At 42.3% G+C, this 27,222-nt stretch overlaps 1 protein-coding gene across 1 annotated transcript in view; it reads left to right on the top strand.

Moving 5' to 3' along the window:
• The first annotated feature begins 658 nt into the window (after positions 1–658).
• The window catches only part of NLRP13 (NLR family pyrin domain containing 13), a 40,331-nt gene continuing 13,767 nt past the window's right edge, over positions 659–27,222 (top strand). Inside the window, exons 1-8 of the mRNA XM_032171630.1 lie at positions 659–977; positions 7,988–8,056; positions 8,364–8,432; positions 9,043–9,108; positions 19,981–21,568; positions 22,541–22,711; positions 25,309–25,473; positions 26,574–26,735. Of these exons, the coding sequence (XP_032027521.1) occupies positions 659–977; positions 7,988–8,056; positions 8,364–8,432; positions 9,043–9,108; positions 19,981–21,568; positions 22,541–22,711; positions 25,309–25,473; positions 26,574–26,735 (2,609 nt within the window). The remainder of the gene's footprint in view (positions 978–7,987; positions 8,057–8,363; positions 8,433–9,042; positions 9,109–19,980; positions 21,569–22,540; positions 22,712–25,308; positions 25,474–26,573; positions 26,736–27,222) is intronic.

Genomic DNA, 27,222 nt, shown 5'->3' with positions numbered 1-27,222 from the left:
TTGGTAAGTACCATCAGGCACCTGTAACCTTTCTAGGACAGCTGTCACTGTTTTAGTAAGGCAGATGAATCAGGTGCTGATGGCATTGTTCCTTCTGGGATGGGATGAAAGCCGGTGATCTCGAGTCTAGGTAAGGTTGCCAGAGAAAATACCCAGTAGAGGCCGGGCACAGCGGCTCACACCTGTAATCCCAGCACTTTGGGAGGCCGAGGCAGGCGGATCACAAGGTCAGGAGATCGAGACCATCCTGGCTAACACGGTGAAACCCCGTCTCTACTAAAAATACAAAAAAAAATTATCTGGGCGTGGTGGCGGGCGCCTGTAGTCCCGGCTACTCAGGAGGCTGAGGCAGGAGAATGGCGTGAACCCGGGAGGTGGAGTTTGCAGTGATCCGAGGTTGCACCATTGCACTCCAGCCTGGGGGACAGAGTGAGACTCTGTCTCATAAAAACAACAAGAAAAAACCAACAAAAAAGTGTACTAACACAAGTAGCAGGAAGTACTGTGAAGTGAAAATACTCAAATGTGTAGGCAAGACAGTGAGAGGAGGTGATATTTATGGCTTATGATTTCAACCCTCTCCTTTTCCACAGGTCCCAAGTGTCCTGTGGATGTAGGAGTCCTTCGCTGAAGTGAGAAATTGCACGTGTTGGGCAAGATGAACTTTTCTGTAACCACCTGTGCCGGTGGTGATACTATCCAAGGACTTCTGCCTTACCTGATGGCCCTGGATCAGTATCAGCTAGAGGAATTCAAGCTTTGCTTGGAACCCCGGCAGCTGACGGACTTCTGGTCGGCCCCCCAGGGGCACTTCCCGCGTATCCCCTGGGCAAACTTGAGAGCTGCCGACCCCTTGAATCTGTCCTTTCTTTTGGACGAACACTTCCCAAAAGCTCAGGCATGGAAAGTGGTCCTCGGCATCTTCCAGACGATGGATCTGACCTCACTGTGTGAAAAAGTTACAGCCAAGATGAAAGGTGAGAGTCCTCAAGAAGGAAGGCGGGAGGGCTGCTTGGTACCCTGAGAGCAAGGAGGTAGCCGCTGGGTTTTCATGGGCTCATTGCACACTGCCGATCTCCCCCTGCAAATCCTCCTTGATAAGCTATGACAGTATGATGCTTAGAGGCATCAAGGCTATAAAGATTTAGTGCTGTAGCCTGGGAAGCAGTAGCAAAGGCAAGAAAGGGAATCGGAAGAGGCACATTCAGTTATGTTATAAGCTTTTTTCTTTTTTTCTTTTTCTTTTTCTTTTTTTTTTTTTTTTTGAGACTGAGTCTCCACTCTGTCACCCAGGCTGGAGTGCAGTGGTGCAATCGAAGGTCACTGTAACCTCTGCCTCCCGGGTTGAAGCAATTCTCCTGCCTCAGCCTCCTGAGTAGCTGGGACTACAGGTACCCACCACCATGCCCGGCTAATATTTTTTGTATTTTTAGTAGAGACGGGGTTTCACTGTGTTAGCCAGGATGGTCTCAATCTCCTGACCTCGTGATCTGCTCGCCTCGGCCTCCCAAAGCACTGGAGTTACAGGCGTGAGCCACCTCTCCCGGCCCAGGCTTCTTTTAAAAAAGCAAATTTGTCCCAATGCGATTGTTGTAGTGGGGAACAGTTTGAGTGCAGCACAAATTTCATGTTAGCTGATGCATGGTTTTGTCCAAGAGAAACACTAAGAAACCACAACAATCCCCACCCCCACGCCCCCCAACCCACCAACTGCACTCAGCTGAGCAGAGCCATGTAGGATTGTACACAATGCACACAGGCATATACCTCAAACATCTACCCGCTTCCTCAGTACGAGCCTTGCCCATTCTACACTTTCTGTCTGATTTCAGATCATCGTTCTTCCACTTCACAAAAACTCACAAGCTGTAACACTTCCCATGTTCACAAGCAAAGTTCATGTTTTACTCAAGATAAAGTTTCATGCCACATCTTCTGTGGCATTGCAAGACCTACTGAGGTGTTGCAGGGCTGATTGTGGTGCTGTAGGATTGTGCAGTGTTTATTGTGGTAATAAAATGTTTTGTAATTAATCAGCAAGTACAAAACTGTGCTGTTTAAGCTTCTGCTTAAAATTATATATATTAAATTAAAATTATATATAACTTATATATAATATATATTATATATATAATTATATGTAATATATAAATATATAATTATATATAATTTATATTTTATATATATAATCACTGATTCTATTTCCCATAAGCCCTGTGGTTTTAGTGCACCATTTAATCCGCTGTGGTGAGTTTTCAGAATGCATACGTCACTTTATAGCAGAACTGACTGCCTATGAGATCTGTTGAAAATAATCATGTTTCCTGGTGCCTGTTATAAACCAGACATTGATTATTATTATTATTATTATTTTTTTGAGATGGAGTTTTGCTCTTGTCACCCAAGCTGGAGTGCAATGGTGTGATCTTGGCTCACTGCACCCTCCGCCTCCCTGGTTCAAGGGATTCTCCTGCCTCAACCTCCCGAGTAGCTGGGACTATAGGCACCCGCCACCATGCCCGGCTAATTTTTGTATTTTTGGTAGAGATGTGGTTTTGCCATGTTGGCCAGGCTGGTCTCGAACTCCTGACCGCAGGTGATCTGCCTGCCTCAGCCTCCCAAAATTCTGGGATTACAGGTGTGAGCCACCATGCCTGGCCATAAACCAGGCATTTATCTTAATGCTTTCTATGCATTTGTACTGATTCTTCACTATATTTATAAGAAGGAGGTCCTATTTGTGTTTTACAGAGAAGGAAACTGATGCACAGACAGCTTAAGTAAATTTCCCAAGGTCACAGAGCTGGTGATCAAGAGAGCTGGGACATGAGCCCAGGCAGTGTGTCTCCAAAGGCTCTGTGCTTGACCACGTACAGCTTCTCCTACCCCCAAATGAGTGAGTTCTAAGGAAGAAGAGTGGGCAATACTGAGTCTTCCATGTCAGAACCCTGGACACGGGGCATTCGGAGTCATACAAGTTCGGGCTTTGTGTATCTTCTGGTGGAAAGGAGGATGGGATGGAGACTAGAACGCCACTCCACCCTTTTTCCCTGTCCTTCTCTCATTTTTAAAGCCCTCAGATACTCTTGTTTGGAATAGGCAGATGTAAAGCAGAAAACTAGGGAATGCGATTTAGAATTCTTTTTTTTTTACTGTCTTAATTTTTTTTTTTTCTCAAAGAACCAACTTTAGGCTTCATTGATTTATCTCTATTGCATGCTTTGTATTGCATTGATTTCTGATTTTATCTTTATTATTTTCCTCTTTCTACTTTTTTTTTGTTTTTTAGGGTACATGTGCAGAACGTGCAGGTTTGTTACATAGGTATACACATGCCATTGTGGTTTGCTGCACCCATCAACCCATCATATACATTAGGTATTTCTCCTAATACTATCCCTCCACTAGCCCCCCACCCACCGACAGGCCCAGTGGGTGATGTTCCCCTCCCTGTGTCCATGTGTTCTCGTTGTCCAGCTCCCACCTATGAGTGAGAACATGCAGTGTTTGGTTTTCTGTTCCTGTGTTAATTTGCTGAGAATGATGGTTTCCAGCTTCATCTAGTCCCTGCAAAGGACATGAACTTATCCTTCTTTATGGCTACATGGTATTCCATGGTGTATACGTGCCACATTTTCTTTATCCAGTCTATCATTGATGGGCATTTGGGTTGGTTCCAAGTCTTTGCTATTGTGAACAGTGCCACAATAAACATACATGTGCATGAGTCTTTATAGTAGAATGATTTATAATCCTTTGGGTATATACCCAGTAATGGGATTGCTGGGTCAAATGGTATTTCTAGTTCTAGATCCCTGAGGAATCGCCACACTGTCTTCCACAATGGTTGAAATAGTTTACAGTCCCACCAACAGTGTAAAAGTGTTCCTATTTCTCCACATCCTCTCCAGCATCTGTTGTTTCCTGACTTTTTAATGATCGCCATTCTAACTGGCGTGAGATGGTATCTCATTGTGGTTTTGATTTGCATTTCTCTAATGACCAGTGATGATCTTTTTTTCATGTTTGTTGGCTGCATAAATGTCTTCTTTTGAGGAGTGTCTGTTCATACACTTTGCCACTTTTTGATGGGGTTGTTTTTTTTTTTTTCTTGTAAATTTAAGTTCTTTGTAGATTCTGGGTATTAGCCCTTTGTCAGATGGATAGATTGCAAAATTTTTCTCCCATTCTGCAGGTTGCCTGTACACTCTGACAGTTTCTTTTGCTGTGCAGAAGCTATTTAGTTTAATTAGATCCCATTTGTCAATTTTGGCTTTTGTTGCCATTGCTTTTGGTGTTTTAGTCATGAACAAAGGATATCAGAGATTGAAAATAGAGATTTAGAACTCTTAAATTCTGTTTCCAACCGAATATCTCTCTTTATAGAGACCTGGAGAGAGGAATTAGCACAGAGGAGAATGCTCTCAAAGGAAGAACTTTCTTGTTGCTGATTTTTGAAAATATAAACTTAAAAGTTTTTGGATACATAGTAGGTGTATATATTTATGGGGTACATGAGATATTTTGATACTGGCATGCATTGGGTAATAGTCACAGGGGCAAATGGAGTGTCCATCACCTCATGCATTTATCCTGTTTCTTGTCACTGATGTTCTTAAAATTTAAACTTAAATTTTAAAAATTCTGGATATATAGTAGTTGTATGTATTTATGGGGTACATGTGATATTTGGATACAGGCAAGCAATGCATCATAACCACATCAGGGTAGATGGGTGCCCCTCCCCTCAAGCATTTATCCTTTGTTTCTTGTTGCTGACTTCAAATGGCATCATAAACTTCCTGCCTGAAGGCTGCAGGGCCAGGCGGGGCACATCACAGGAGCACATCGAAGGACCCTGTTTCGCTGGTCCCTGTCTGGTTCCTACTTTCTAAAGGCATGGGGCATGTGGAAGATGCCTCTCAAGTAGGAGAAAGCCCTGGGTCACATCCACCTCACCCGCCATGCAGGGGACGATAAAAGCTCAGCAGGTGGATCAGGTGGTTCTTAGTGCCCTGTTAGCCCCGTCATCTAGGAAACTGTACCATGAGTATCTCTGTACTTGACCAGTGCTGTGAGATATGCATTTGAGAGTGAGTTTGCGGACGCACGTGTGTATACAAAGACCCACGTATTGTCTTTTGGGGATTATTGGCTTAAGGGCTCAGGTTCTAGAGTCAGGATGCCTGGATTTAAAGGCTAGTTCCATCTGATAACTGTAACCTTGGACAAGTGATTTTAACACGGGGCCACAATCCTTTCTTAAACTGGGGTCACTGTTCCACCCTCTCTATTTCTAGGGTGAAATGCTTAAAAGGCACTGGGCACAGAGTAGGAATTCGCATGTCAGTCGATCTTTGGGGTGGTTTTTTATCTGAAAGCATCACTTGCCCTAGTGATTTATGGATGATTGTTTAAGCATGGTGCCTGGCCAGCAGTATCAGAGATGGGAGAGTGTCACCTCACTACACACACTCCCTCTACCCCACCCAAGGATATGTCTGCAAATTTGCAGTGGAAGAAGCTATTTCAGGCTTCCATAGGTGTACAAATGGAAGTCAGAATTGGGATTTTTTTATAAGGAATTAGACTTTATTTCATAGACAAAAGAGAATAATCAAAGGCAAATGTGTCATACAGTTTTTACTTTTTTTTTCCCCCAGATGGAGTCTCGCTCTGTTGCCCAGGCTGGAGTGCAGTGGCATGATCTTGGCTCACTGCAACCACTGCCTCCTGGGTTCAAGCAATTCTTCTGCCTCAGCCTCCCGAGTAGCTGGGACTACAGGCGCCCACCACCACACCCAGCTAATTTTTGTATTTTTATTAGAGACGGGGTTTCCCCATGCTGGACAGGCTGGTCCCAAACTCCTGACCTTGTGATCTGCCCGCCTCAGCCTCCCAAAGTGCTGTGGAAGTACAGGTGTGAGCCAATGTGCTGGGCTGGTTTTTACCTTTTATACTTAAATCTATTCTCTCTTTTGGGTTGGTTTTTTTTCTCCTGTATAAGGTGTAAAGTTGAGGTTGCGATCCCTTTTCTTTTTATGTTTTCCACCTATAGATATCCGCTGGCTCCAGCACCATTTGTTGAAAAGAGCTCTTTTTCTAGTGAATTGCTTCTGCATCTTTGTCAAAAATCATTTGACCATGTGTGGGTAGAATTCATACTTTTCAGTTATTTCATTATATACATAAAAGTTTAAAATTATATTCTTCATGCATTGCATTTTTAATTATGTAGGAATCATTTCCCAGTAAAGCATTTTTTGGGGGGGACCCTTAAGACAAGGCCAAACTTTCCCCCACCACCCTCCACATGGGCAGTGAGATTTAACATGCAATGGGAACAGGGACCACATTGACTTAAGTGCATATCTATGTGTAAATCCCCAGTGTTCCCTACATTCAGGGGTTGCTAGGATTAGGATAAAGGCGTCACTAAGTAAGTCTATGGAGCCTGAGAGAGTAACGTTGGGTGTAGGAAGGGTAGGCTGGTTACCTAAAACATGCTCCTCTGGCATTTAAAACATTCTCAGATTAGTGTGCCTCACCAGAGAATGGAGGAATGCCTAGGCCTGGTGAGTGACCGATGGAACTTCCATATGCCTGTTCTTCGCTCTTCCTTCATGTCCTTGCAAAGTTCCCTGAGTATGAGGGAGAATAAGCAAAAACTTACTAATTTTTAACCTTTGTTTTCTCTTTGAAGCCATGTACTAGTCCTGCTAGGCTCTTCCTCTGGAACAGCCTGGCTTTTCTGACAGGTGGTCCCAGCTAAATCTAGAGTCTTAAATTTAATCTATGAAGATCCAGATGGTGATGCCTGATACTTGACAGTAAAGCTATAACCTGGAAGGCTCACATCATTGGATTCGTTTGCAACAGAGGAATGCCACATGTCAAACAGTTGGCTTTTGGATAAACAGAGCCAGAGAAGAGGGGAAAATCGTCTACTTTTCCTCTGCTTGGGCTATGCCTAGGAAAAGGTTCCCACTCCAGTTCCCTGCTTCCAGGAGGGTTAGAATTCACGACAGACTTCAGCTTGAAGTATGTGGACGTAGGGCTCAGACTCCACAGGTAGGGTCTGTGGAGCTTCAGAGAGCTGGGATTATTTGGCCTAGGCTAACATGGGTGGAGAATGATGGGTTCTTGTTCTTTGAAGGAACGTGGAACATCTGGAGGAAGTGCAGGACTCAGCTCGCTAACCAGAACAAGCCATGTAAACAGTGACAAGCAATGGAGTTGTAAATATTAGAGCCATATCTCTTTAGATGCAAATCCCTTACAAGGTATTGTCCCATAGCAGCTATGTACTACACAGTAAAATGAGTTTGGCCACTGTGAGTCATAGAAGAGGTCTTCTAGCTCATGAGGAAGGGGACATTCAGAGTGGTGATGTGCAGCAAATTGAGGGACCTGGTTTGAACCCAATTCTTGGTGCTTTTATTCCTATGGTATTCTACTCCAAAGATATTAGAGTGGCTTCTCTGTGTGGGGTACTGTTCTACACAGTTGGGATGAATCCGTGAACAGACTAGCCATCTCCCTAGACAGGCAATGGACATAATGTATAAATCACATGGTGTGTTAAAAGGTGACAAGTGCAAACGGAGGATAAGGCAGATGGGAAGAGGCTAAGGTATGTGATTAAAGATATAGGTGGTAGTCATGATTAGGCTTATCAGGTACCATTGTGGAGGTAAGATTTCAGCAGAGCCTTGAGAGTGAGCTAAGCAGATGTCTGGGAATCCAGGCAGTGGGGAGGGCTGAAGCCAAGGCCCTGAGGCAGGAATGTGCTTAGCATGTGCTGCGGACTTTCCAGAGTGCACACTGCATCTTCAGTTGGGCTAATGGAGCTTGAGAAAACTGGAGGAATCAGACCATTAAACTCCAGTTTGTCATAGAAGGAGTTGGTTCTGCTGAGAGCTTCCGTTATTGCTGGTCCATTTTCAGTCTGGGTATTCTCATATGTCATCATCACTGTTTATTTCAGAGAATGTGCAGACCCAAGAGCTGCAAGATCCAACCCAAGAAGATGTAGAGATGCTAGAAGCAGCAGCAGGTGTGTACGCTACTTTAAGTTGATAATGGACAGGTTGCTTGATCGAGCACTCAGTCACTGGTCCATATCCACTGCCTACTCTGAAATTTCTTGAATTTATAGTGCATAAAAAATTAAAAACTTTCCAACTAATTATTTCAGTATTGCTTGTTAAATAATAACTTACTGTAAACTGGGCATACTGATTCCTCCAGTCTCTTCAATCCCGTTTGCTGTAGAAAAAGTTGGTTCTACTGGGAGCTTCCATTATTGCTGGCCCATTTTCACTCTGGGGTATTTTCCATATCATCATCAACGTTTATTTCAGGGAACATGCAGACCCAGGGATGCCAAGATCCAAACCAAGAAGAACTAGAGGAGCTAGAAGAAGAAACAGGTATGTACATTACTTTGTCAATAATTGACAGGTTGCTTGATGGAGCACTCATTTCATTGGTCCACATTTGCTGCCTACGCTGAAATTTCTTGAATTTATGGTACATAAAAAATTAAAAACTCTTTCCATCTAGTTCTTCCAGTATTTCTTATTAAATAATAACTTATGGCTGAGTAGAGCGGCTCATATCTGTAATTCCAGCACTTTGGGAGGCCGAGGTGGGCAGATCACTTGAAGTTAAGAGTTTGAGACCAGCCTGGCCAACATGGTGAAACCCCATCTCTACTAAAAATCCAAAAATCAGCCAGGCCTGGTGGTGTGTGCCTGTAATCCCAGCTACTGAGGAGGCTGAGGCAGGAGAATCTCTTGAACCCAGGAGGCAAATGTTGCAGTGAGCCAAGATGGTACCACTGCACTCTAGCGTGGGCGACAGAGTGAGACTCCATCTCTTAAAAATAAATAAAAAATATAAACTGGGCATTCTGATTCCTCCAGTCTCTTCACTCTCAAGTTTGCCATAGAAAGAGTTGGTTCTACTGAGAGCCTTTATCATTGTGGCCCATTTTCAGTCTGGGGTATTTTCATATCTCATCGTCACTGTTTATTTCAGGGAATGTACAGGCCCAGGAATGCCAAGATCCAAACCAAGAAGAACCAGAGATGCTAGAAGAAGCAGGTGTGTACCCTATGTTGATAATGGACAGGTTGCTCAACGAGCATTGATTTTACTAGGTCCAGAGTACAGTTGCCTCCTACTGACATTTTCTTCAATTTATGTTATGCAAGAAATTAAAAGCTCTTCCCAACTGGTTCTTCCAGTACAATTTATTGAAAAATGCCAGGTCCAACCCGCAGACCCTGGCTGGACAACGGATGAAAAAATGCACTCAGACACAGATATCCAGCGAAAGAGCAGGCTAGGGGACTGGGCTGCCCACAGACACTGAGGAGGGTGCTGTGAAGAGTTAGCAGCTGCTGCCCTGACAAGCCGGCACTGCGGGCACTTATTTAGAACAGATTTAATGACAGAGGCCTTGAGTCAACACACTTGTGGGCAATTCACATGGTTGTGCCCCTTCCACCCCCGACTCCTGCGCATGGATGATGAAAGGCAAGGTTTCTGGAGACATGATAAACAAGCTATTCAGATAAACTCCCCTGCATTCTTCTGTACCTACTTCTTGGCCTTTGCCCCAGGGTAAGAACCATGCCTTCAGCTCATTCTTTCCCGAAGCTTTGCAACCCCCTCTCGCCCGGCCTTCCAAGAAGGTTTGTGTTTTTCCTACAACTTCTCCCACCACCCTGACTGATCTCCTACAGAAAAATAGGTTACTATAAATGGGATTCTCTGTTTTTCCTGTAGGTTCTCACACACTGGTGTCTGCTTCTGGACTTGGTGCTTTTGTCAAATAACTGATACTGAGATTACCTTTTAACAGGTGAATTAATAGGCATCTGTAGTTTTTGTACCGGTGGCCCTACGGAGATTTTCACACAGAGAAAGTAAAACATACATTCTAGTTCTAAGTTTAGTTTTATCAAAGAAGTACATGTGCATGTATACAAGCCCCAAAGAGTCACAGGGATATAGAGCTTGTAATGCAAAGCATGAATCCTCCCAGCCAGCTCTTGAGGTCTGCTCTACAGAGACATCTACCCACTACTCTTGGGGGCTACTTCTGATATTTGTTTCTGTGGTCGTAAGTGATTAATATTTCCTGCTATTTCTTAGTTTTCCGATTGGTTATCTACTGACTTCTTGTCATGGTGTAGGTATCTCTCTTCCCTTCTATCCTCCCATAACATTATCATTTCTCCTGTGTGTAGCAGCATCAGCGTTCAGTATCCTGGGCATATAAATTGATGCTGAGTCTTGCAATGAAGGTTGTATGCTACAGTAGTTTCCTAGGGCCGCAGTTAACCAATTGTATGACAAACTGGATAGCTTAAAACAACTCTGCTGGGCACAAAGGCTCACGCCTATAATCCCAGCACTTTGGGAGGTTGAGGTGGGTGGATCACGAGTTCAAGAGATCAAGACCATCCTGGCCAACATGGTGAAACCCTGTCTCTACTAAAAATACAAAAATTAGCTGGGCATGGTGGTGTGTGTCTGTAGCCCCAGCTACTTGGGAGGCTGAGGCAGGAGAATTGCTTGAACCTGGGAGGCAGAGGTTGCAGTGAGCCAAGATCGTGCCACTGCACTCAAGCCTGGTGACAGAGCAAGACTCCACCTCAAAAAACAAAACAAAAAAAAACCTCTTTGAGAGACAGGCCAAATGATATGGTTTGGCTGTGTCCTCACCCAAATCTCATCTTGAATTGTAGCTCCTGTAATTCCCATGTGTCATGGGAGGGACCTGGTGGGAGGTAACTGATTCATGGGGTGGGTCTTTCCCTGGCTGTTTTCATGACAGTGAATAAGTCTCCTGAGATCTGATGGTTTTATAAAGGGGAGTTCCCCTGCACACGCCCTCTCACCTCCCACCATGTAAGTCGTGTCTTTGCTCCTGCTTTGCCTTCCGCCATGATTGCGAGGCGTCCCCAGCCATGTGGAACTGTGAGTCCATCAAACTTCTTTTTCTTTATAAATTACCCAGTCTTGGGTATGTCTTTACTAGCACCGTGAGAACAGACTAATATACCAATTAACTGAAATCAACGTGTCAGTAGAAAGGCTCTAGGGGAAGATCTGTTCTGGTCTCTTCCAGCTCTGGTGGCTGCCAGTATTTCTTGGGTTGTGGCCTCATGACTCTCATCTCCACCTCTGTGGCCTCGTTGCCACCTGCTATGTCTTTTCCTCTGGGTGTCTGTGCCTCATCTCCCTCTGCTCCTACTTTAGGATGATATGTGCAATTGTATTAGCCCCCCAGATAATCCAGGTTAAGTTCCTCTTCTCCAGATCCTTAACTTAATCACTTTTTCTGGGATCATATCAGGTAATATTTATTATTCTTTTGCCATATACCTTTGAATGGATATGTCATGGTTTATATTTAACCTTTTCCTGTTGTCAGAAATCTAGGCTTCCAGCTTTTTAAAAAACATTAAACAATACTTTGATAAATGTCCATATCATATTGTGCATATCCACAAATATTTCTGTAGAAGACATTCTTAAACTAGGACTCCTAGACAAAAAGATATATATATATAATCTAAAGTTTATAGTCAAATTGATCCTCTAAAAGGCTGTAACAAAATGTCATCCACTATGATATTGTGGGTGTCTTTTTCCTTCCAAGTATCAATAAAAATTCTTCCAAATATTTGCCAAATTAACAGAAATACTATCTTGACTCAATATGTGGCTTGCATTCCATTTTGTTACACGGATATATCATGTAGTGGTAAAGTCTGAGCTTTTGGTGGAGCCATCACCTGAATAGTCTACATTGTACCTATTGAAGGAATTTCTCGTCCCTCAACCCCCTCCTACCTTTCCACCCTTCTGACGTCTATTATTCTGCTCTATACGTAGATATCTACACATTATTTAGTTCCGACTTATAAGTAAGAACATGCGGTATTTGTTATTCTGTGTCAGACTTATTTCACTTAAGATAATGGCCTCCAGTTCTATCCATATTGCTGTAAGATATATTATCTTTTATGAGTAGTATTCCTGGGTGTGTATATATACATATACATAAATACATACATACATACACACCACATTTTCTTCAGTCATCCATTAACAGACACTTAGGTTGATTCCATATCTTTGCTATTGTGAATACTGCTGCAATAAGCACAGGAGTGCAGGTATCTTTATGATATGATTTTTTTTTCTTAGAGTAGATACCCAGTAGTGAGATTGTTGGATCAAATAGTAGTTCTATTTTTAGTTCTTTGAGAAATCTAATATTTTCATAGATTTTGTACTAATTTACTTTCACACCAACAGTGTACAAGTGTTTCATTTTCTGAATCCTTGCCAACATTTGGGTTTTTTGACTGTGGCTTTAATTTGCGTTTCTCTGCCTAGTGGTAATGAGCATTTTTTTTTTTACGTTTCTTGACTACTTGTATGTCTTCTTTTAAAAAATGTCTGCTTATGTCCTTTCTCCATTTTTTAATGGGATTATGTTGTTTAAATTGAGTTCCTTGTAGGTTCTGGATATTAGCCCTTTGAATGTATACTTTGTAAATATTTTCTCCTATCCTGCAGGTTATCTGTTCACTTGATGGTACTTCTTTTGCTGTGTAGAAACTTCTTAATTAAGTCACATCAGTTTATTTTTGTTTTTCTTGTGTTTGCTTTTGAGGTCTTAGTCATGAATTCTTTGCCAAGGCAATGTCCAGAAAACTTTTCCCTACATTTTCTTCTAGGATTTTTACAGTTTCGGGTCTTACATTTAAATCTCTATTCCATCTTGAGTTAGCTTTTGAATATGGTGAGAGACAGGGTCCAGTTTTATTCTTCTGCATATGGCTAGCCAGTTTTCCCAGCACCATTTATTGAATAGAGTGCCCTTTCCCCAGTGTGTGTTTTTATTGACTTTGCAGAAGATCAGCTAACTGTAGGTATGTAGCTTTGTTTCTGGCCTCTCTATTCTGTTACATTGATCCATATGTTTATTTTTGTACTAGTACCATGCTGTTTTGTTTACTATATCCTGGTGGTATAATTTGAAGTCAAGTAATGTGATGCATACAGATTTGTCCTTTTTGCTTCCAATTGTTTTGGCTATTAGGGCTCTTTCTTGGTTCCATATTAATTTTAGGATTGTTCTCTCTAATTCTGTGAAATATGTTGCTGGGAGTTTGATAGGAATTGCATTGAATCGATATAATGGAAAGTATGGTCATCTTAATGACATTTTTTCTTCTGATCCATGAGCATTACTTGTGTCATCTATAATTTCTTAAGTTTTTTGTAGTTTTCCTCGTGGAGATCTTTCACCTCTTTGGTTGAATATATTCCTTAGGTGTTTTTTTTAAGCTATTGTAAATGGATTGCCTTCTTAATTTGGTTCTCAGCTTGATCATTATGGAGTATAGAAAGGCTACTGATATTTGTACATTGCTTTATTTTAATACTAAGACTTTATGAATTCATTTATCAAATCTAGGAGTCTTTTGGAGGAGTCTTTAGAGTTTTCTAGATATAAGATCATATCATCAACAGATAATTTGGCTTCTTCCTTTACAATTTAGATATCTTTTATTTCTTTCTCTTGCCTGATTGCTCTGGCTATGACTAGCCAGTACTGTGTTGAATAGGAGTGGTGAAAGTGGGCATCCTTGTCTTGTTCCAGTTCTTGGGGAGAATGCTTTCAACTTTTTCCCATTCAGTATAATGTGGGCTGTGGATTTGTCATATATGGCTTTTATTAATTTGACATATGGTCCTTTGAAGCTTAGTTTGTTGAGGGTTTTTATCATGAAGGGATGCTGAATTTTATGAAGTGCTTCTATGCATCTATGGAGATGATCATATAGTTTTTGTTTTTAATTCTGTTTATGTGGTGAATCACACTTATTGATTTGTGAGTGTTGAACCATCCTTGTATTCCTGGGTTAAAACCCACTTGGTCATGGCGTATTATCTTTTTTATGTGTTCTTAGATCGTTTTTCTGGTATTTTGTTGAAGAGTTTTGCACCTATGTTCATCAGGGATAGTGGTCTTTTTGTGTCCTTGTTGAGCTTTGGCATCAGGATGATACTGGCTTAATAAAAGGAATTAGAGAGCACTCCCTCCTCTTGCACTTCTTTTTCTGCAACAGTTTCAGTAGGATTGGTGCCAGTTCTTTTTTGTATGTCTTGTAGAATTTGGTTGTGAAATACATCTGGTACTGGGATTTTTTTGTTATTAATTTTTTAAATTACTGATTCACTCACACCTTGTCGTTGATCTGTTCAGAATTTATATTTGTTCCTGATTCAATCTTGGTAGGTTGTATGTTCCCAGAAATTTATCTGTTTCTTCTTGGGTTTTTAGTTAGTGAGTATAGAGTTGTCCATAGTAGTCTCTGATCATCTATATTTCTGTGGTCTCAGTTGTAATGTTTCCTTTTTAATTTCTGATTGTTTGTTTGAATCTTCTCTTCTTTCATTAGTTAGTATAGCTAGCCATCTATCAATCTTGTTTATTTTTTAAGGTAACCAACCTTTGGTTCTATTGATCCTTTGTATTGTTATTTTGGTCTCTAGTTCTGCTCTGATTTGTTATTTTTCTTCTAGCTTTGGGTTTGATTTGTTCTTATTCTTTTTCCTTGAGTTGCATTGTTAGGTTGTTAATTTGTGATTTTTTTTTAAATGTAAGCATTTAATGCTATAAACTTTTTTTTTTTTGCTGTATCACAGGTTTGATATGTTGTGTCTCCATTTTCATTAGTTTCAAAAAACTTAATTTCTGTCATAATTTTGTCATTGGCCTAAAGATTGTTTAGGAGCAGTTGTTTAATTTCTGTGCATTTGCATAGTTTCAGGAGTTTCTCTTGAGATTGATTTCTAGTTTTATTTCACTGTAGACTGAGAAGATACTTGATATAATTTCAATTTTTAAAAAATTTGTTGAGCCTTGTTTTGTAGCCTAACATATGGTCTATTTCAAGGAATGCTCCATGCACTGATGAGAAGAATGTATATTCTGCAGTTGTTGAGTAGAAGGTTCTGTAAATGTGTGTTAGGTTCATTTGGTCTGAAGTCCAATTTAAGTTCAGACTTCCTTTGTTGATTTTCTGTCTTGATGATCTGTCTAGTACTGTCAGTGGGGTGTTGAAGTCTCCCACTATTATTGTTTGCTGTCTTTAGGTCTAATAATATTTGTTTTATTTATTTATTTATTTTGAGACGGAGTCTTGCTCTGTTGCCCAGGCTGGAGTGCAGTGGTGCAATCTCGGCTCACTGCAAGCTCCGCTTCCCGGGTTCACACAATTCTCCTGCCTCAGCCTCCCGAGTAGCTGGGACTAGAGGTGCCCACCACCACACCCGGCTAATTTTTTGTATTTTTAGTAGAGACGGGGTTTCACCATGTTAGCCAGGATGGTCTCGATCTCCTGACCTCATGATCCACCTGCCTCGGCCTCCCAAAGTGCTGGGATTACAGGCATGAGCCACCACACCCCCCAATATTTGTTTTATGAATCTAGGTACTCTGGTATGGATGTATATATATTTAGGATTATTATATCTTGTTGAATTGATCCCTTTATCATTATATAATAACCTTCTTTGCCTTTTTTTAAACTGTTGCTGGTTGAAAGTCTTTCAACTAATATAAGTATAGCTACTCCAGTTTGCTTTTTGTGAAGCAAAGGGGGAAAAGTAGAATCTTTTTCTACCCTTTACCTTCAGTCTATAGTGAAGTAAGATGAGTTTTTTTTTTAGCAGCATATATTTGGCTTATGTTTTAAAATCTATTCCTCCAATTTATATCTTTGAGAAGAGCATTTAATCCATGTATATTGAAGGTAAATATTGATATATGACCTTTTTTCCAGTTACAAAGTTGATTTCTAGTTGCCTTGCAGATTTTTTTGTTGTTCTTTTTCTTTGTGATTTGATGGAATTCTGTCATGCTATAATTTGATTTTTCTTTCTCCTTTGTGTAATTGCTTTATAAGACTGGTGTATTTTATACTTTTGTGTGTTTTTGTGATGGCAAGTATCAACCTTTTACTTCCATGTTTAGAATTCCTTCAAGTATTTCCTGTAGTACAAGTTTAGTAGTGACAAATTCCCTCAGTGTTTGCTTGTCTGAGAAAGACTTATTTCTTCATTTATAAAGCTTATTGTAGAAGGATACAAAACTTGGGGTTAACAGTTTATTTCTTTAAACAAAAAACCTTTGAAAATAGAATTCCAATTCCTTCTAGCTTGTAAGTTTTCTGCTGAGAAATCTGCTGTTAGTCTGATGGGATTTGCTTCATAGGTGACTAGATTATTTTCTCTTACTGATTTTTTTTTTTTTTTTAGGTTTTTTCCTTCACATTAAACTTAGTCTGATGAATAAATAACATAGTGAGGCCCTTCTTGCAATGCATTTTTTTGGAGTTCATTAAGCCTCTTATATTTGGATGCCTGGATCTCTTGCCAGAGTAGGGAAGTTTTTCTTAAGTATTTCCACACTAGGTTTTTAAAACTTTTTACTTTTTCTTCTCCCTCAGGAATACCTATGATTCATAGGTTCTGACATTGTATGTAGTCCCATACCTTTTGAAGACTTTGTTCATTTTCTTAAAATCTTGTTTATTTTTGTCAGACTAAATTAATTTGAAAGACCTTCAAGTTCTGAGATTCTTTCCTCTTCTTTGTCTAATCTGTTGTTGAAACTTTCAGCTATATTTTGTAATTTCTTCAATGAATTTTTCATTTCTGGAAGTTATATTTGATTTTTCTCTCAAAAATATCTCTTTGATAAATTTCTCATTCATATCCTGAGCTTGTTTTTTGATTTCTTTGTACAGATTTTGATTTCTCTTGGATCTCACTGAGCTTCTTTAAAATCAATATTTTAAATTATTTATCTGGCATTTTTACATTTTCATTTTGGTTAGGATCCATTGCTAGAGAGTTAGTACAATCCTTTGGGGGTGTCATAACACCCTGGGTTTTTTTTCATATGCCAAGAATTGTACATTAGTTTCCTACCTGAAGAAACTATCACTTCTTATTTTTGCATTTACTGTTGTTTAGATGGGACTATTTTTCCCATGAGGATGTGACTATAATGTATGTTTAGTAGGGTCATTTGGCTTTTCTTCTGAGTGCTTTCAATGACAAAGACTCTATATGAATTCTTTGGTTATAGACAGTATTAGTGCAGTGGCTTTCTAAATGTGGTTTTAGTAGTGGTTTACTAGGTGTGTGAGTAGGCTCTTGGTCTCCTTTGGAGCCAGTTTGGTGAGGTCTTGAAGCTTATCTGGTTCCCAAGCACTGTTTACTTGTGTCAGCAGCTTTTGTATTGGGTTGTATCGTTTGACATCTAGTCCAGTAGAGGACACTTGCAGGTTAGAGCCAGCTGCAGCAGTTGCAGTAGCTTTTATGCTTCATCTTTTTTTACCAGGAGAAACTTTCTTGTGCATCAGGCAATGGGCTGGTCTGTGGAAGGCATAGTGGCTCGGGCTCCATGATCAGCCATGGAGGGGTGGGAGTGAAGTTGGGTGAAGCTGGACAAGCAAGCCCATCCCAGCTGATCTTTGCTGGCCAAGTTGGCTTCTCTTCCTTTTTCTGTGCCCCAGCTACTTCCTATGAGTTCTCTGTTGGGCTTGAGTATTCTCTCCTGATATTCTATTTGAATTGTGATTATCTATTTGTTTTGTTTGTTTTTGAGACAGAGTCTTGCCTTGTTGCTCAGGCTGGAGTACAGTGGTGCGATCTTGGCTTGCTGCAACCTCCGCCTCCCAGGTTCAAGCGATTCTCCTGCCTCAGCCTCCCGAGTAGCTGGGATTACAGGCATGTGCCACTGCCACCATGCCTGGCTAATCTTTGTATTTTTAGCAGAGATGGGGTTTCACCATGTTGGCCAGGCTGGTCTTGAACTCCTGACCTCAGGTGATCCAGCTGCCTTGGCCTCCCAAAGTGCTGGGATTACAGGCATGAGCCACCGCACATGGCTATAATTACCTATTTGTAATTTTGGTTCTAAGAACTGGCACCCAATGTCTCCAGTCAGCCATCTTGAACCTCTTCAATCCACAATACTTACTTTTTCTTTGTGGCAAGAACACTTAAAATCTACTCTATCTGAAATGTTGAACTATATAACACATTGTTATTAACTACAGTTACATTGCTATGCAATACATCACAGAACTCATTCCTCTTTGTATCCTTTGCTCAAAATTTCTCCTTTCCCTCTCTTTTCCCCACGTCATTCCCCAGCCTCTAGTAAACACCACTTTACTCTCTACTTCTGAGTTTTACTTTTTTAGATTCTACATATAAGTGAAATCACCTGGCATTTGTCTTTCTGTGTCTGGCTTATTTCACTTGGCAAGAAGAAATCAGTATGTCAAAGAGATTTTCACTCCCATGTTCATTGCAGCACTATTCACAATAGCCAAGATAAGAATTCAGCCTAAGTATCCATCAACAGATGAATGGATAAAGAAAATAAGGCCTATAGATGCAATAGAATACTATTCAGCCTTTAAAGAGAAGGAAATTCTATCATTTGTGACAACATGGATGAACCTGGATATTATGGCAAGTGAAATAAGTCAGGCACAAAAAGGCAATTACTGCCCCATCTCACTAACATATGGATCTAAAAATCTTGAACTCATAGAAGTAGAAAGTAGAATGGTGATTACCATTCATTCCTAAATTTTTTGCAGATATGTAATAGTTACATATACTTATGGGGTATATTCTGCAAATACATTCTAGTCTGCCAGGTGCCCACTTTCACTTAGATGAAGATAGTAGTAGCTTTCTACCTGTTTTCTCTGCCTCCTTTCCTACACTGATGCATCATAATCTATTCTTTATAAAACCTGGAGTTTTAAAAATATGGCGTCTCATTCCTTGGTTTTCGAAGCAAAGATAATCACGATCCAGCCTCCTACCACGTGCCTTGGTCACTATACTCTAGAATGCTCACTTCTGTCTCAGCATACTTAGTAGGCCCCAGAAGGCCTCTAAGAATCGCTAGCTCAATCCCTCCTCACCCCAGCCTCTCTAGAGGTCCTGGCCCTTGTGCTGTGACTGGCCCCACAGTAGTCATTTTGGGAAGAAACCCAGGAATGGGGAGAATGGGAGAGACACAAAGCCTTGATCTTCAGGGCAACCTAGAGTCCAAGCCCTCACCAGCTGAAGCTGTCTGTGCACAGGGACCAGGGAAACTGGCAGGCTCTACAGTTTCCCTTGTGAGTCGAGTCGGGTCAGCCTTCGGTGAGTGGGGGACTCTCACCTGCCCAAATCCCTTGTTGCCCTGAAGTGTTTCGAGGGAGTGAGAAAAACCTGATAGCTGGTGAGAGAAGAGGGCTCATGGGCCCCCTCTACTGGCTAGAAGGTGTTTTTGGGGTGCTGAGCTGGTCAGGCAATGGGGTGGGCCCCCTCAAGGGGCTTGCAGAAAAAAATTCTGGGTGGGCATTCACCTTGGCCTTCCACCCTGCCTGAAAGTACCCCAGACTGACTTCCCTTCTGATGATTCTTCTCCACTCTCAGTGTAGAATCCTCTAGTGAAAGGCTTCTCACTATGATCCCTTCTCTGCCCTCTCTGAAAGGTGTTCTTGATCTCTCTTATGTTATTCTGTATTTTTCATTTGTATATATCATCAAATTATTTGTCTTCATATTTTGCAACTTTTTTTATTTTTTATTTTATTTTATTTTATTTTTGAGATGGAGTCTCGCTCTGTCACCCAGGCTGGAGTGCAGTGGTGCATCTCGGCTCACTGCAACCTCCGCCTCCCGGGTTCACGCCATTCTCCTGCCTCAGCCTCCTTTTGCAACTTTCTACCACCGCATTCCCACAAAACCCTGGAAGGCAGAGTTTCTCTTATTCAAGTCTTTGGGGTAGGAACTTTGTAACTGAATCATTCCTAACTCTGAAATTTATTCTTACCATTGTTCTCCCCACTCCGCCCTCTCTAGACCACAGAAGAAAATACAGAGAGAAGATGAAGGCCGAACTACTGGAGACATGGGACAACATCAGTTGGCCTAAAGACCACATATATATCCGTAATACATCAAAGGATGAACACGAGGAACTGGAGCGCCTACTGGATCCTAATAGGACTAGAGCCCAGGCCCAGACAATAGTCTTGGTGGGGAGCGCAGGGGTTGGGAAGACCACCTTGGCAATGCAGGCTATGCTGCACTGGGCAAGTGGAGTTCTCTTTCAGCAAAGGTTCTCCTATGTTTTCTATTTCAGCTGCCATAAAATAAGGTATATGAAGGAAACTACCTTTGCTGAATTGATTTCTTTGGATTGGCCCGATTTTGATGCCCCCATTGAAGAGTTCATGTCTCAACCAGAGAAGCTCCTGTTTATTATTGATGGCTTTGAGGAAATACTCATATCTGAGTCACACTCTGAGAGCTTGGATGATGGCTCGCCATGTACAGACTGGTACCAGGAGCTCCCGGTGACCAAAATCCTACACAGCTTGTTGAAGAAAGAATTGGTTCCCCTGGCTACCTTACTGATCACGATCAAGACCTGGTTTGTGACAGATCTTAAGGCCTCACTAGTGAATCCATGCTTTGTACAAATTACAGGGTTCACAGGGGAAGACCTATGGGTATATTTCATGAGACACTTTGATGACTCAAGTGAAGTTGAGAAAATCCTGCAGCAGATAAGAAAAAACGAAACTCTCTTTCATTCCTGCAGTGCCCCCATGGTGTGTTGGACCGTATGTTCCTGTCTGAAGCAGCCTAAGGTGAGGTATTACGATCTCCAGTCAATCACTCAGACCACCACCAGTCTGTATGCCTATTTTTTCTCCAACTTGTTCTCCACAGCAGAGGTGGATTTGGCAGATGACAGCTGGCCAGGACAATGGAAGGCCCTCTGCAGTCTGGCCATAGAAGGGCTGTGGTCTATGAACTTCACGTTTAACAAAGTAGACACTGAGATCGAGGCCCTGGAAGTGCCTTTCATTGATTCTCTCTACGAGTTCAATATTCTTCAAAAGATCAATGACCATGGAGGTTGCACTACTTTCACCCACCTAAGTTTCCAGGAGTTTTTTGCAGCCATGTCCTTTGTGCTAGAGGAACCTAGAGAATTCTTTTCCCATTCCACAAAGCCACAGGAGATGAAGATGTTACTGCGAGACGTCTTGCTTAACAAAGAAGACTACTGGACTTCAGTGGTTCTGTTCTTCTTCGGTCTTTTAAATAAAAACATAGCAAGAGAACTGGAAGATACTTTGCGTTGTAAAATATCTCCCAGGGTAATGGAGGAATTATTAAAGTGGGGAGAAGAGTTAGGTAAGGCTGAAAGTGCCTCTCTCCAATTTCACATTCTACAACTTTTTCACTGCCTACGTGAGTCCCAGGAGGAAGACTTCACAAAGAAGATGTTGGGTCATATCTTTGAAGTTGACCTTAATATCTTGGGGGACGAAGAACTCCAAGCTTCTTCATTTTGCCTAAAGCACTGTAAAAGGTTAAATAAGCTAAGGCTTTCTGTTAGCAGTCACATCCTTGAAAGGGACTTGGAAATTCTGGAGTGAGTATTACAAATCATTTCTTTCTCAACTTTCTCCTATTTTCTCAGGCTCTGTGCAAATTCTTTCATGCAAAACCAGGGATGTGTTGTCATTATGTATTCGTGCTTATTTCCGACCAAATGGTCTGGAGCAGCTCTAACTTGAAAGAATATTGTCCTTTAGGCATCATCTAGTTTCCTAGCTAATTTAATTGATCTACTTAAAGACAAATCTTTATATCTTAGGCATTGAATATGGAAGGTTTAAGTACCAGGCATTGTGCTAAGACATCTACTTGTATCTAACTGAATGTCCATGACTGAGTGGTTTATTAGCTGGGTGTGGTGGCACACACCTGTGGTCCCAGCTACTTGGGGGCTGTGGTAGGTTGATTGCTTGAGCCAAGGAGGCAGAGGCTGTAGCAAGCAGAGATCACATCACTGCACTCCAGCCTGGGCAACAGAGTGAGACCCTGTCTCAAAAACAAAACAAAATAAAAAATAACCTCCCCCAAGGTGAGGCTGATATACATTAAAATTTGAGAACCATGGCTCTACACACAGGAACATTCTCCTTTGCTCATCTTTCTCTGTCTCCTTCTGCTACAATGCTGAGTGCTGTCAGCCCTCCCAATGGATCATGGGAGCTAGGGATGGTCTTGCAACCCCCATACCCTGACAGATCTAGGTTCCCAGGTTCAAGTCATTCTCCTGCCTCAGCCTCTCGAGTAGCTGGGATTACAGGCATGCATCACTATGCCTGGCTGATTTTGTATTTTTGGTAGAGATGGGGTTTCTCCATGTTGGCCATGGTGGTCTCAAATTCCTGACGGTCTCCCAAAGTGGTGGGATTACAGGTGTGAGCCACCGCACCCAGCCGCATGAGGAAAATTCTAATGATTTTGTTAGGGCTTCTTTCTGTGTCCCATAAATTGTGTTCTGGGTATTGCTTGAGACTAATTTGCTCTTACCCGTGTTCTCTCTCTCATGAAGGACAAGCAAGGTTGATTCCAGGATGCACGCATGGAACAGTATTTGCTCTACATTGGTCACAAATGAGAATCTGCATGAGCTAGACCTGAGTAACAGCAACCTTCATGCTTCCTCTGTGAAGGGTCTCTGTCTTGCACTGAAAAATCCAAGATGCAAAGTCCAGAAACTGACGTAAGTGTGAGACGCCAGCAGCTCAAGAAGATACCCTAGGAGAATCTCCCAACTTCTCCCTTTTGATGAGTGCGGTTGGCTATCTATTTGCCAGAAGGCAAGCTATGTGCTCAGGAGGATAAAATAAACTGTGCTTGTATTTATGAAACTGCTACTTAGGCAAAGTAGGCTGAAATTTTAAAATGCTGATCTATCAAGAATGATCTCGCATTAGAGGTACCTGTAGACAAAGTAACTTTTCCCTAGGGCCTCAGTCCTGTTTTGAGCTGGATTTGAAGGAGTAGAAAACTTCTAGGGTATGGTGGAGTCAAAGCACTCGAGAAGAGCTACAGACACGTGTAGTCTGAGACTGTTTCGTGTCTTAAGCAAAAGTAGGTAGTGTTTGATGGGTCACTCCTGCGTTCAGTGAGTATTGGGCACCTCCTGTGTGCCAGGTTCTGTTCTCAGTTCTGAGGTTCTAGCAGTGAAGCCAACAGATAACTCCTGCCATTAGGGATCTTACATTGTGTCAGGGTAGCAAACAAAATCATCAGAATAGGACCCAAGAGGGTGGCATCTCCCAAAGAAAACTGGGGGCTCAGAAAGGATGTATGAGGAGGAAGGTGGCTTGCATTTTTTAGGTAGAAAAGGCAGAAGGGCCTCACTGGAAAGGTATTTGGGTAAAGACCCACTTGACTCAGCGTAGGGAAGGAGGAGGGACTGTGCCCGTGGATACCTGGGGAAAAAGAGCATTCCAAGCCAAGAAAACAAGATAGAAGGCACCACGAGGAGAATGTACTTAGTATATTCAAATGATATCAACAAAGCCATCAGGCCTTCTATTATCATTCTGGACATTTATTTCTGTCCAGTGACATGTTGGAGCCAGCTGCTACAACCTGGTGAGAGCCACTTGTGTGTGTACCTATCTTTGTAACTCCGTTTAGTGACAGCAAGTGGGCAGATCGAAATTGGCCATGAATGGCTTGGAGAATTTACACCACAGAAACTGGCAAAGCTATAAATTAGGACTTTTTTTTTCCTGGAGATCCAGAGGTAACATTTATCAGCATACCACTGCATTTGATGTGTATGTCTTTCCTCTTGGAGGCAACACCAGGGTTTCCTAGGCTTGTCTTGGGATGAATTAGGGAGAAAGATGAGCTGCAGAAAAGGGAAAAAGTATGTGAATTAAAAATAGAACCTTTTAAAATAAAGGTGAGCAGGGGGAGGGTCCTCTCCAGAGCTGGAGCACAGCTGTGGACTAAAGTGTATTGGTCCCCTGCTAATATGATCCAAGGAGGAATGAATGACAGGGTCTCAGATCTGGCTTGAAGATAGGAAGGAATTAGCAAATGGAGGTGGAACTTGTATAACAATTAAGGGGGGGAAAAAACTATAGTGGGGAGAGTAATGTGTAGTGTTGAATCTGAGGTGGGATTTGTTTGAATGATCTGGCGTCTAGGCCAATGAATTCTACCTCGCTTTTCCCCCACCATTAGGTCTTACTTTTCAAGGTCTAAAGCCTATATGCGTGCATTGATTCAACCAGTTAAGAGTGAAAGGTTTGATCATAATTTTCCTCAAACCTCAGTGTATTGAGTGAGCTGGACCAAACTCATGAAAGGTAGACATAGCGGGCCACGGCCTTTATTTTTTTAAAATACATTAAAGTTCAGGGATACAAGTGTATGTTACATAGGTAAATGTGTGTCATGGGGTTTGTTGTACAGATTATTTCATCACCCAGATATTAATCCCAGTACCCATTAGTTATTTTTCCTGATCCTCTGCCTTTTCCCACTTTTCACCTTCCAACAGGCCCCAGTGTTCCTCTCCATGTGTCCATGTGTTCTCATCATTTAGCTGCGACTTACAAGTGAGAACATGTGGTATTTGGTTTTCTGTTCCTGCATTAGCTTCCTAAGGATGATAGCCTCCAGCTCCATCCAGGTTCTTGTAAAGGACATGATGTCATTCTTTTTTATGGCTGCATAGTATTCCATGGTATATGGGTGCCACATTTTCTTTGTTCAGTCTGTCATTGATGAGCATTTAGGTTGATTTCCTGTCTTTGCTATTGTGAATAGTGCTGCAATGAACATACGTATGCATGTGTCTTTATAATAGAATGATTTATGTTCCTTTGGGCATATACCCAGTAATGGGATTGGGCAGTCTTCTTTTTAAATTTTTCTTTTAATATTAAAACTTTGGTTTTTAGTTCTCAAGGTAGAGAAAGAAGTTCAAGAAAATGCAAGAGAGTTATTCTTGCTGGGCTTTTCTAGGTTGGATTGTATGTGTGTACGGGGAGGTCATTTCCTAGAAGAGTAGGTGGCCCCAGGACCTTTTCATGGCAGGTCTCTAGGAGAGTTGGGGAGAGAGGGAGGGATTCCTGACTTCGTACTTGCAACTGAGCTTACTGATTTTTTGCGGGGGTGAGGGGAGTATATGTTAGTTTTTATTTTCAAGGTCCAGTACTATGGCTCAGCCCTTGTTCTTGATTCCTGTATAACCTTGGCAGTGTGAGTGGTAGAAGGCAGGGTGAGGAGGCAGATGGGATCCTGGAAACCAGTCTTCTCCCCCAGTCCAGCTTTCATGTCCCTTCCCTTCCTCAGGTGTAAATCGGTAACTCCTGAGTGGGTTCTGCAGGACCTCATTATTGTCCTTCAGGGTAACAGCAAGCTGACCCATCTGAACTTCAGCTCTAACAAGCTGGGAATGACTGTCCCCCTGATTCTTAAAGCTTTGAGACACTCAGATTGTAACCTCAAGTATCTGTGGTAAGTCTTTGGCTCCCTAGATCTGTCAAGGGGGGTTGCAAGACCACCCATAGCTTCCACGATCCACTGGGAGGGCTGACATCACTCGGCATTGTAGCAAAAGGAGACAGAGAAGGATGAGCAAAGGAGAATGTTCCTATGTGTAGAGCTGTGATTCTCAAATTTTAATGTATATCAGCCTCACCTTGGGGGAGGTTATTTTTTATTTTGTTGTTTTTGAGACAGGGTCTCACTCTGTTGCCCAGGCTGGAGTGCAGTGATGTGATCTCTGCTTGCTGCAACCTCTGTCTCCTTGGATCAAGCAATCCTCCCACTGCAGCTGCCGAGTGGCTGGGACCACAGGTGTATGCCACCAAACCCAGTGAATTTTTTTTTTTTTTTTTTTTGTACTTTTTGTAGGGATGGGGTTTTAGCATGTTGCCCAGGCTGGTCTTGAACTCCTGGACTCAAGTGATCTGCCTGCCTCGGCCTCTTGAGTGCTGGGATAGATAGGCATGAGTCACTGTGCCCGGCCCAACCTAGCGGGTGTTTTAAAATACAGATTCCAGGCCAGGCGTGGTGGCTCATGCCTGTAATCCCAGCACTTTGGGTGGCTGAGCGGGGCAGATCATGAGGTCAGGAGTTTGAGACCAGCCTGACCAACATGGTGAAACCCCGTCTCTACTAAAAAATACAAAAATTAGCCGGGCGTGGTAGCACGTGCCTGTAATCCCAGCTACTCAGGAGGTTGAGGCAGGAGAATCGCTTGAACCCAGGAGGCGGAGGTTGCAGTGAGCTGAGATTACACCACTGCACTCCAGCCTGGGCAACAGAGCAAGACTCCAACTCAAAAAAGAAATGCAGATTCCAGGAACTCAACTGCAGAGATCCCGCACGTTTGGGGCGGGACCTGAGAATGAGCACTTCTAACAGGCTACCATGTCATGCTGCTCTTGCTGGAGCGTGGCCCACACTTTGAGTAGCGTTGACATGCGGGCCGTCCAACCTCTGAAAGGGATGAGGAAAAGGGAGAAAGTCAGCTTTCATTCATGGAGCAGGGGGGTCTGTAAACACAGATCACTTTCAAAGAGTAACGGTCTGTCTTGGGGCCTCTGTGATAGGTTGGAGTCCTGTGGCCTTACCCACCAGATTTGTCAGCTTTTTCTCAATCTCACTGAGAACACAAGTCTCAACTTCCTCAGCCTGGGGGACAATGATCTCTCTGAAGTGAGAAGCCTGAGGGAGTCCTCCACGCTACCAACGTGTCCCCTGAAGGAGCTGTCGTAAGTCTTGCGGCCTTCTCAAAGCATCTTCTTTTCAAGTTGGAGTGGCACAGTGGGGGTGGCAGTGGGTATGTTTTGGGGAACCTCGGGGATCCCCCTACTGCATTTACTTATCACATTGATATACTTATTTTCTTTCTTTTTCTATCTATCTGTCTGTCGTTCTGTCTGTCATTCTGTCTTTTTTTTTTTTAATTGAGATGGAGTCTCATTCTGTCACCCAGGCTGGAGTATGGTGGCACTATCTCGGCTCACTGCAACCTCCTTCTCCTGGGTTCAAGCGACTCTCCTGCCTCAGCCTCCAGAATAGCTGGAATTACAGGCACACACCACCATCCCCAGCTAATTTTTGTAATTTTAGTACAGATGGGGTTTCACCATGTTGGCCAGGCTGTTCTCGAACTCCTGACCTCAGGTGATCCACCCGCCTTGGCCTCCCAAGGTGCTGGGATTCCAGGCGTGAGCCACCACGCCTGGCCTCTTCTTT

This window comes from Hylobates moloch, unplaced genomic scaffold, assembly GCF_009828535.3.
Source record: "Hylobates moloch isolate HMO894 unplaced genomic scaffold, HMol_V3 SCAFFOLD_12, whole genome shotgun sequence".
Taxonomy (NCBI): Eukaryota; Metazoa; Chordata; class Mammalia; order Primates; family Hylobatidae; genus Hylobates; species Hylobates moloch.
The sequence above is the reverse complement of the archived record's forward strand: the minus strand, read 5'-3'. Positions and strand labels throughout refer to the sequence as shown.